We start from the raw sequence: 11,136 nt of genomic DNA, 5'->3' as shown, positions 1-11,136 counted from the left end.
TGCCAGCACCAAATCCCAGGATCTCCCACGTATTTTGTCACTGAGTGAGAATCATGAAGGAATGACATCTATTCAGTCCAAGAACAAGGCTTTTAAAAGCAACAAAGTTCCTGAGAATGGTTTGTTGCTAAAAGGGGTAAATGCTTAACACGAGTGGGAAATACTGTCACCTTAGGCTCTGCACAGAGACAATGCACTAATACCATGCACAGATTTTATTTTCTTCTCCCAGTGACCAGCCCCATCACATAGAATCTTTCATCTCAGAATGGAGAAAACCCAAGAATCTTTCATTGAAATTTTGCAGTGAAATAATGATTTTTAAAAGTATTTTTCAGGAGTCTTTCTTCCCAAAGTAGATGTGCAACACATGCTGATTTGACAGATAAATTAAAAGAAATCCAGTACAAGTTATTTGTATCAAAATGAAAGTAACGAACACTTGAGATACTGATCACTACCCTGAAGTGATCCTATCGAAATACCAATTCGCAGGATGGGAAGAAGCGGGTGTAATCCAATAAAACAAAGCAATAATTATGAAAAAATTGAAAGAGGTCAAAGTCAGAAAGCTCTTGACTTCTTTTTGCACTGGCATTTGTCAAGGTGAGCAAAATCCATTAGCAAGGAGCAGCCTGAGTTTTAACACATCTGAGTCTTTAAAAATGTTAATGTTTAATAGGGTGTGCTCATGCTTTATATATCCCTGGTAACAATGCACAGGCTGATAGGAATCTCTTGAGGTTGTAAATCAGTGGCAGAGCCTTGCAAGGCACACAAGCACTTGCTGTTCACTTTCATGGTTTATTATGTTATCAGAACTCATTGACTGAATTATGGCCTTATAACAGCTCTTTCTCTGTGTTATCCTACTATTAGTGTAGCATTATTGACCTATGTCCCATTAGAAGATTATATGCCCTCCAAATGAGCACACAGAAGTTAGATGACTCTGTGGCTGTTTAATGTACAGGCTCATTTTCTAGGAGGAACCATTTGCCTGACCTATGCCCACAAAATCTGCTTACCTGAAGATGCTATCGGTTCTGGCTTGGGCTGATAGAAAGGCAAAGACTTGTGAGTGCGGAGCAATGTTTTCTCCCCAGTTCTGTGTGGGATGCCTCACCTGCAAGCCAACAACTCAGCTGCAGGCTGTGTTTAGGATTGCATACTAGAATCCAAGGTATGTGAGGAAGAAATGGAGGTAAGGACATCATGTTAGTTGGATTTTAAAACTGCAGTGATTCCCTCCCATTGGAGAGCTCACCCATCATTTCCCAGAGTGCATGCATCAGTCCAGCAGGTTGCAAGTCCATAGGTTCACTACTTGAGAAAGGATTTCACCCTATGTTATCAGCAGGTACAACCTGAAGCTTTAAACAGTCTGAAAGCCCTTGAGAAGGTGCTTTTGCTTTCTGTGGCCGTAGCCAGCTCTACTCCATCAGAGCAGTGATGGCTATATTAAACAGAAACAATAAATTTCCTCCATTGGTACCCAACTGGGCTCATGCAAGGTTTTTTCCTCACTCTTACTGTACCTTATAAAGTCTCAAGAGTCCCAGTAGTTTTTTCCATTTTCTCAGAGAAGAGTCTGGCAAAACAGCATATTTTTGGAAATGTCTGGGAGAAGAGGGTGCAGACCAAGACCTCACAGTTGTGCAGCACATCTTGAGACGGACGTGAACATCCATTGCCCTCCTTTCTTTGCCCACCCTGCCTAGCCCTCTTCTGCACAGGGTAATTCCCCCTTGTGAAAAACTCCACTCCTGATAACAAGCCTTGGAGAACAGGCAGACATGCAGGCACCTTTTTCATGTCAATCTAGTTAGAGTTTATTGATTTCCCTTGCCTTTGGCTAATGTACTTTTATTATTATTAATAAATAATCATCATTTTTTCCATCAGTGGAGCCTGCACCTGGGAGCCTTGGAGGATTCTAGCAAAACTATTATTAAAACTAAAGATTTCTAAAGGGTTGAACAGCAGCATGGCCAAGTAATCTGACAGAATCTGCAGCTGGGGAGCAAAACATCCCCACCTGAGAATATGTGATAGAGCATCAAATTGACTCCTTCCCTCAGTGCCACCATTTAAAACCATGGCCTCCTGTTCATGATCACTTCTGCTTTGTTGTCATCCCCCAAGGATGCAGGTGGGTGGCTGCTGGGGAGCTGTCGCCCAGGCATGCGGGCTCTTGCAGGACCCTGCCCTGGCACGGTGCATGACTCAGTACACCTGGAGTGCCAACACTGTTGCTGTGTTCTCCTCCTGGCTGGCTTCCCCTCTGCAATAGCTGCCCAGGCAGCCCCCATCCTCCATCCTCTGCCTGGCCAGCTGCAGAGCCTGGTCCTCGCTCCTACCAGGTTACAAAGATCCGGGATCTCTTTCACAATCTAGGCAGAAGGATTACCTGGAGGGGATGGTTTCTACTAGAGGATTGCATGCATCTGCTCATAAACGGGCAGGACAGCGGGGAAGGAGTCATCACCAAACTTAGAGATGGAGATGGACCTTGAGGAGCACAGTCCTCTGGACAGTAAGCTGCAAAATAGTGACCGAAGTGATTTCAGGGGCATTTGGGGATTGCCGGTAGAGGATTTGGGGGACAAAGATCAGTAACAGTGTCAGCAATGAAAACACTGTGTTGCTCAAGGAAGTGATTTTACTGGGGTGGCAGGCAAGCAAAGAGAATTAGAGCTGTCACCTGTAAGTAGACCTACTCCCGCCTGCAATCCTGAATTAGCACATCTTCATGCCACCATCGTTCCAACTCCTCCTTGGTCAGCCTTGTCTTCCCTGAGGACTTTCTTGCCAGCTGCACTCTGGGCCATGCATTATTGTGGGTTTTTCCTCCTGCGTCCTGCTTCCTCCATTGCATCACCAGTGGTCCAGCTGAGTCCTGTGACCTGGCATGTGACAGCAATCCAGCACAGGTCCTGTCCCTTAATGCTGCCACTGAAATCACATAGACCACAACATGTCCATAACACAGATTTTCACTGGAAAACAAACACCTTGCCCCAGTGTTGTAGATGAAATAGGAGCTCCAGATTAAGATAATCCATGTTTCAGAATAAAATAGGGTGCTTTATTTGGCAAGAAAAAAAGTACATCTGGTCCAAATAGAAGTAAACAAGACCTCAGAGTCCTTTTCTCTGTGTAAAGCCACTTCCTCAGAAGGTGTGTTCAGGCAATGACAGAAGGGCTATAAAGGGAACCCAAGATGCTCATACCCACGCTTTGATTTAGACATGGCCATACAGAGTTTGCTGCAGTACGTGGGCTCTAGCTTGCTGCTGTATTTGGCAGCAGGGCTGGTCGCTCTTCTTTACTTTCTTACCAGCTTGAAGAAGTCGGTTTGCAGTTTGCCTCCTGGGCCACGACCTCTTCCTCTGATCGGAAACTTGAATGTGGTGGACCTGAAAAAGCCGTTCCAGTCGCTGACAGAGGTAGGGTCTGAGCGAGCAAGCAGGAGGAAAACAGGCAATTCCTGAAGCAAGAAATGCAACTAGGGAAATGGAGATGTAATTGTGTTTGCATTGTGTGGAGGGCAGAAATGAGATATTTGGCATATAGGCAAAATGGCAGCGTGACTTTACCTTCAGAGGTATACACACATACATCTATTTATATATATAAACATAATACACACATTCCTTCCTTCATACACACACAAGTGTAGACCTGCACCTCTTGCAGCTCCATATTGTTGGGTTTTTGATCCCCTCAGAGGCTGCAGGTAGAAGACTCGAGTTGGGCCAGCCTGCTGACAGATCAGGACTATTTGCCATCAAGAGATGTCTCACTGCAGACAGACCTCTCCCACTGAAGGCAGGAAGGAAGGAAGGAAGGAAGGAAGGAAGGAAGGAAGGAAGGAAGGAAGGAAGGAAGGAAGGATGGGTATCATCCCTGCAATGCAAAGCTCAACTCTGCCTCCTCAACCCTTCCTCTGCACACACACACTGGCCAGGGTTATTTAAGACTTGATGCATGGCTTTTATATGTCTAGGTAAACAAATTGCTTTTTCTTATGCAGCTCCATGGATACTTATATTTCTAAAAGAGAAAAAAAGACTTAAATAGTATAAAGCCAGGTGCAATGCTCATTTCAGAAAGTGTCTGCTGTGTTCCCATAGGGAGGTGGGGACAAACCAATGTGAATTCAGATTTCTTCTGGTTGCTGTAGGGACAGTTGAGGTGCTGTGAGTGACCTGTGTGTGTGCCTACCAGACATCTATGACCGGGGAAACCCAGTCCCCAGTGAACTCCTTCAGCCACCTGAAGAGCTGCAGTGAGGGGGCAGTGCAGACACTGAGATTCTCCAGTTAGACACAGAAGAAAGGGCATCCCAGGCTGCAAAAGTATGGAATTCCTATAACAGTCATGCAGTGTTCATCTGCCTTGATTTATGGTGCAGAGGACTGTGCAGAGCACAGTTTTGATGGGCTTCTGGTTCTGAGCTCCCATCTGACCATATGTATGTTTGAGGCTGCTGGTATGAAAGAAAAACTGGTTTTGGTGGTATTGGAGGATTTTATGATACAAATGTCACAGGAAGGCACCAGACTCATTTCCTATAATCTGCCAAGCAGCTTTCTTTAGGCTTTCAGGCCTGCCACATCCAATACTTATGTCGCTGAGAAAAAACAGGGTTGATGCCAAGAAGTACTAATGCAAAGAAATGACCAAAGGAAGGCTACGAGGCGGCTGTGATTCCCTGCCTCTGGCTCTGCCACACACTCTGTGAGCTGATGGGGATGAAAGAACCAGTGTTAATATTATCTCCCAAGCCGTCAAACCACCGTTTGATGAAAACAAATTCAATTTGTCTGGTGTAATAACAGGAGCTGCTTCTAATCTGAAATTCAATTTTCGGAATGTATCTAATGCATAGCAAATGGTAACCCAGGCACATCGGAAACAAGAAGACATTTGGAGCGGATGGCTTGCAGTGTGTTTAAACGAAGTCTAAAATACCGAGTGAATGATTAGATTGTCAAAGCCACCCTTCTGTGTAACAGATGATTCATATTTAATTTGCTATAAAAGCCTAGAGCTCCTGTGACATTATCTACAAGAAAATGCTTCCTAGTTGGATTCAAGTTTCTGGTGGCCAGCAAATAATTTTGCAATGACTGCAACACTACCCGCCTTGCCATAATTAGAGACAAGTGCTGTCCTGAAAGAAAGAGTTATTGTCTAGCTTTGTTTTTGTAGTGTTTGTGGCTTCAGCCTCAAAGAAGTGTGCATGCCTGCTTGCCTCAGGTCAACAGCATTAAAATAAACAGGCCTGCCTGCTACAGCATTTTCTAACCAGCCTCTGAATGGTAGTATCACTACGCTGGCCTGTTACTGCAGAACACCACAGGAATGCAATGGCATTTTATTGACTTCTCTGATAGAAGCAGTGATAGCAGACACCTTGTTGTGCAAACAGGGTGCAAGCAGAGATGCTGGCAATTGATAGCTGTTGCTCATTAGTTGCATTACAGCAGCGCCTGGAGACTTCAGGCAGGGCTGGGAGGCTCCTTTTGGGCTAGAAACCATCTGGGGTGGCTAGTGCTAGCGTTTGGGTCCAGATCTGGTTTTGAAGGAACATATTTATTCACCTTGACAGCTCTCCAAGATATACGGCAATGTCTTCACTGTGTATTTTGGACCCAGGAAAGCTGTAGTACTGGCTGGATATGAAACCATCAAGGATGCCCTTTTAAATCATGCTGAAGAATTTGGAGAGAGGGCAGAAATACCCATATTCAGGAAAATGACACAAGGAAATGGTAAGTGACCTTCTGGTTGGTTAGTTCTTGCAGTTTGTATACGTTCATTATATTCTTACAGCAGAGAGTATCATCCTCTTACAGATTGCTTCTTGTTTATATAACAGTATATCAAGCAGCTTTGGTACCAGTGTGTAAGAAGGCCTTACAAATGTTTATTAACCACAGGTAACATAAGGATGTTACACCTTTATTTTAGGCATAGCATTCAGCCATGGAGAGCTATGGAAAACTATGAGAAGATTCACCTTGTCCACACTGAGAGATTTTGGAATGGGAAAGAGAACCATTGAGATCCGAATCCTGGAGGAAGTAAATTCTCTTATCAAATATTTTGAATCCTATCATGGTGAGTGTTAAGACTTTCATCCAGAGACAGAAAACTTGTCTAGCAGAACAATAAAGATTAATGAAAGTTTAACTCAGAGCAAATGGTATCTCATGGTTAAAGTTCAGCATACGTTGAAGTAGGTTATTAAACCAAGGCCTTAAAACATTGAAACCGAGTTCCCTGCTATGCATTCTGGGTGGTGAATGAGTTTTTTCTTTGGGAGCTCAGGACTACATTTCCATAGGAAACCACATAGAAATAAGCATAATCACACCATCATTTGTTTTCATTGCTTGAAATACAGGGAAACCGTTTGATACGAAGATGATACTCAACAATGCTGTATCCAATGTCATCTGCTCTGTATTGTTTGGAGAGAGGTTTGAATATGATGATCCTGTATTTCTAACTTTGCTGAAGCTGATAAATGAAAACACTAAGCTGTTGGGCTCCCCTATGGTGCTGGTAAGAGCTTGATTTTATGTTTTAGCTTTTAGGTTTGGGGGGGATATCCGGTTGCCCATGTTTGTCCTCTTGGCCTCCCACGTCTTGCTTCTTGAGAACAAGAACATTATCAGCCAGCCAGCAGCCTGTACAGAACACATCTGCAGTTCTATATCCACAATGCACATATTCCCAGGCTCCTGCACTTAGTCTGTGAAGCTTATTAGTAAAAGAAGAAACCCAAAGTCTTCACAAAAGGAACTACTTTACCCTCTCTGAAGAGCAGAAGCACAATATGTCTTTCATATCAGAGATCGGCCTTGAAATGCCATCTCAAATCTGCCTCCTTCTATTACACCTTCAGCAACTGTCTTAGTTCTGCCTCTCCTAGAACCAGGTTTGACAAACTTCTTTTTCTTTTATTTTGGCCACTGAAACTCAATCTTAGCAAACTAACAGCTGATTTAAGCCTGTTCCTTCCTGACACAAAGCTTCTGCTTTGAACGCCAGTGGAGTCATCTTTCTGAGCCACACTGAAGTCTGCAGCTGGCTGTAACTCCAGACCAGCTAAGCCCAAAAAGCACCACCTAAGCACAGGTCAGAGTTACACACCATGTACAGACACTCTCCCAGGACGAGGCACCAGCTAACATCGGGTGTTTGTTTAATTGTCTTGCAGGGCAGCTAGTGGTCTCCTTGAAGATGTGCACAGCTCTCATGGGATGATGGGGGTGAGACCCCTCCTTTCTCCTGACAGCACATATCTCCATATGACATACCGCAACGCTGTGCTCAGTCCAGCTGCTAGAACAGTGTAGTTGGGTTAGCTTGGTGCTGTGCCTAAGCTAATTGGCTTGGAAAGAACCATGTTGACCCAGCAATATTGTCTGTCTGTGGAGGTGGCCAGTTCAACTCCCTTCTGCCATAGGATATGACACACCCGAGGGCTTTCCCTGGAATAGGTACAATGCTCACTTTCCAATATTTCACATCTGAGACCCTCCGTCCCACCACCTACACAGCTGGAAACCCTGAAAGAAGGTTAAGTTGATGAGTCTCCCAAAAGTCATGGCAAGGACCCATGCAGAGATGTAACAGAGAGAACACTATTCCTGCAGCAATTCATAGCTCTTTGGACTGTACAAGAGAATGTGAGGGAATTACAGCCTGAAATGTCAGGGCGTGGGACAAGGGACCAGCAGTGTGATTTGAGATATCGGTATGTGTTCAAAATGCCAATTAACAGTAAGACTTCTCTTGCTCCACAGTTATATAATTTCTACCCATCCCTTGGATTCCTCTCTGGAGCTTCGAAGACCGTGCTACAAAATGTCAGTGAACTGAACGCTTTTCTCCAGAAGCTCTTCCAGGAACACAAAGACGTCTTTAATGAAAATAACTTAACAGGCTTTGTTGATGCCTTTCTGATGAAGCAACAACAGGTACTTTAAAGCTAAGTCTCAGAGTCTTTCTATTCTCTTAGCTCTGACTTAATATTAGGACTGACCATCTGTCAGGGACTGGGAGTGAGTGGAAACAGAAGACTGCAGTGAGCAGAACATGTCAAAGCTCGTACTCACAGTGAGCTGTGCTGTACTTGCTCCATAGCTCCACTGAAACTGCTGGTTAAAGGGATCTAGTTGTCAAGATGTCCCATGTGGGGGAAATAAGTTACCATTTATTGGGAGGAGATCATCCCAAACCTTCCTTCAAGAATGGTACAGTGATAAACTTCATTGCGGTAACTAAATTCCAACTAACCTAATATCTAGACCTGGGGATTGCACATATGCTTGGGACCAGACAAATTCCATACAGCATAGGCCCTAATGCTAAAATACTAAACATTTAGTTTCCCAGAGCATATAAAGTCACAAAAAGCTAAAAATACAGATAAAAATGGTGGCAATGCAGTCACATATTGGTATCACTTGCTGTAGAACTTATGGCCATTACCTGTATGTTTTGAAGGAGTCAAAGAAACCCCACACTATGTTCAACAACAGAAACCTGTTGTTTTCAACCCTGGACCTCTTTGCCGCTGGGACTGAGACTACTTCTACAACTGTGCGCTGGGGTCTTCTTCTGATGATGAAATACCCAGAAATTCAGAGTAAGGCTGAGAAGTCCTCTTGTACGATATACTGTTGCATGCTTAAGGCTTTGGTTGTGGAAGGGAGTGGAACTCATTCAATGTTGTCTAGAGTAATTATTCTGAGTACTCTGAGAGAGATAACAACCGTTGACTTTACAAAGGAATTTTATTCAGCTGGATTGCAATAAACCAGCCCAGCCAAGTGGGAGAGGCTAAGGGCCAGTCTGCAGTTACAGTTAAGCTCCCCCATCGTTATTCTCCTGCAGGCTATGGGCTTACGTCACTAAAGGTCTCCTCAGGAGCTGATTCTGATCTGGTTTCTGTTGAAGGCTATGGGGTTACAAAGGGGTGTGATCAGAATCAGGCATGGAGTGTGCTGTAGTGACTCCATTCAAGCTCCCTTGGCTCAACACCAAACCTGAAAAAAACACGCCATGCCCTGACTTACCCACTTCTGCTCTTCCCAAACACCCCTCAAAGTTTTTGCTTTTTTTCATCTTGGCCAAACTGGAGGCCATTTCAGTTACAAGATAAGAGGGTTATCAGCTTCTTAATCCTTTCCTCCCTCCAAGGAAAGATTCAGGAAGAAATGGACCATGTCATTGAACCAGGAGAGCTGCCTAAGTTGGAGGACCGGAAAAAAATGCCTTATACAGATGCAGTGATACATGAAATACAAAGGTTTGCCAATATTGTACCAATGGGTGTATCACGATCAACTCCTACCGATGTGAATTTCCAAGGCTATGTGATTCCTAAGGTGAGCTTTGAGGCTAGCAGCTTGCACGGCACAGATTCCTTACAGTTTTATTTAAAGCAGACAGGAAGAAAAATAGAAAAATCTAAAGATAGCATGATGTGTGGTTTAATCTATGATGTGATCCTTTGTCTTGGATCCAGGACAGCTATTATAAACATGCGCTGGACTGTGGTCTGTTACAGCTGTTTGAATCCAGAATAACCAAAAAGTTAATTAAATGCCAAATATGGAACCTCTACTTCAGTATCTTTCTCGAAAGATCTGACTCTGTAAGAAGGGAATGTTTTGTGGTCCAAAAGGAGAGCAGCAGCTGCTGATAGCAGGCAGAGCCACAGTGGGGCAGGGAAACATCCCCCAGTTCTGTCTGCAATGGCTCAATCTTATTTGCCTCTTCACATTAGAAAAAAGAAAGCAGCCTGGATCAACTAGGAAAGTGGTCTGCTCTAAACAGCTACTGTGAGTTTCTTTGATCCCTTTTAGGGTACAGAGATCATTCCGCTGCTGACCTCTGCTCTGAATGATGAGTTACACTGGAAAACCCCGGATCAGTTCAACCCTTCTCATTTCCTGGATGCTGATGGGAACTTCATTAGGAGAGAGGCATTTATTCCATTCTCCATAGGTGAGAGGGGTAATGTGTGCACCACCTGGGGCACAGCTCCCACGGATTTTAGGAAAGTATGCAAGTTGGGGACACAACATAGAATAAGGGATTTCTGGTAATTTGTCCTGTCAACCATTGCTGTAGGTAACCACTTCTTCCTTGGAAGATCTGGGAGACACTGGTTTACCCATGGTCACTGAATGGTCTCGCATACCTACAGGCTTCTGTGTGGTTTGAGACCAAGTCAGTAGCACCTCTAATATGCAGAGAGAAGGAAGGAAAAATTTCCTACCTCAGCAGCCTTACAGACTGTACATCCAGTTTAGAAGGTCTCAGACATCAACACTAACAGTTACGGTGCTGATCGTTTACTTCTCTCCTGGTTGTTTTCAGGGCGAAGGGCTTGCCTTGGAGAAGGACTGGCCAAAATGGAGCTGTTCCTCTTCTTTGCAGGTTTGCTCCGCAAATTTGTTTTCCAACCTCCTCCTGGAGTGGATAAGTCAGACCTAGATCTCACTGCTGATGTCGGTTTTACGTTGAACCCCATGCCTCACCTGGTCTGTGCTGTGCCCTATGAATGATCAGATGACACGGAGTTAGAGTAGTGAACACTTCAAGTCTGAAAGCAAGTCTAGTTACAGGGGAAAAAAGCTGTCTGTACCTGAGCTTTAGGGGAACGAAGACACCGGGCACTGCTATTTTTCTCTCATTCATGCAATTCTTTCTGACAGCTCTTGCAGTGTCTGTATAAGGCAAACCCTTCAGACAACCCTGAGTACTGCTCTCAGAAACAGTGTGATTCATTCCTGGAACAGTCCATCAGAGATGCAGTTTTCAGGGCTGTTTGAAAGAATGAAATGGCTTCAAGCCTCCTCTATAGATGTAACCCATTAGAGGCTCTCCCCTGAGAGCCTCCACAGAGAATTTCTCAGCCCAAAGTCCAAGCTTTATAGCAGAGCTGATTATCGATGGCCCAGCTGGAGACAACAGACACTTAATGGATCTGGAAATCTCCCCAGGACGGTTGTTCAGCTGAGCCTCAGACTGAGCTTCCATTGTGCCATACAACCTGCCTTATCTTTATTACAGACTCCCAGACACGAGGGTGTAACATGGGCTGAT

At 44.4% G+C, this 11,136-nt stretch overlaps 1 protein-coding gene across 1 annotated transcript; it reads left to right on the top strand.

Moving 5' to 3' along the window:
- Positions 1 to 3,251: 3,251 nt before the first annotated feature.
- LOC142045413 (cytochrome P450 2K4-like) lies at positions 3,252 to 10,608 on the top strand. The gene is made up of 9 exons (XM_075058921.1): positions 3,252 to 3,449; positions 5,618 to 5,780; positions 5,980 to 6,129; positions 6,416 to 6,576; positions 7,824 to 7,997; positions 8,527 to 8,668; positions 9,223 to 9,410; positions 9,891 to 10,032; positions 10,408 to 10,608. Exons 1-9 carry the CDS (start codon positions 3,252 to 3,254, stop codon positions 10,593 to 10,595), a joined length of 1,506 nt encoding a protein of 501 aa, XP_074915022.1. The 3' UTR covers positions 10,596 to 10,608.
- The last annotated feature ends 528 nt before the right edge of the window (positions 10,609 to 11,136 follow it).

This window comes from Buteo buteo, chromosome 27 (assembly GCF_964188355.1).
Source record: "Buteo buteo chromosome 27, bButBut1.hap1.1, whole genome shotgun sequence".
Taxonomy (NCBI): domain Eukaryota; kingdom Metazoa; phylum Chordata; class Aves; order Accipitriformes; family Accipitridae; genus Buteo; species Buteo buteo.
The sequence above is the reverse complement of the archived record's forward strand: the minus strand, read 5'-3'. Positions and strand labels throughout refer to the sequence as shown.

Bases quoted from the DNA above. Each gene is read 5' to 3' on its own strand.
- LOC142045413 (XM_075058921.1), top strand. From the start codon at position 3,252: ATGGCCATACAGAGTTTGCTGCAGTACGTGGGCTCTAGCTTGCTGCTG. The intron at 3,450-5,617 runs GTAGGGTCTGAG...TCACCTTGACAG, and splicing joins CGTTCCAGTCGCTGACAGAG to CTCTCCAAGATATACGGCAA. The intron at 10,033-10,407 runs GTGAGAGGGGTA...GGTTGTTTTCAG, and splicing joins ATTTATTCCATTCTCCATAG to GGCGAAGGGCTTGCCTTGGA.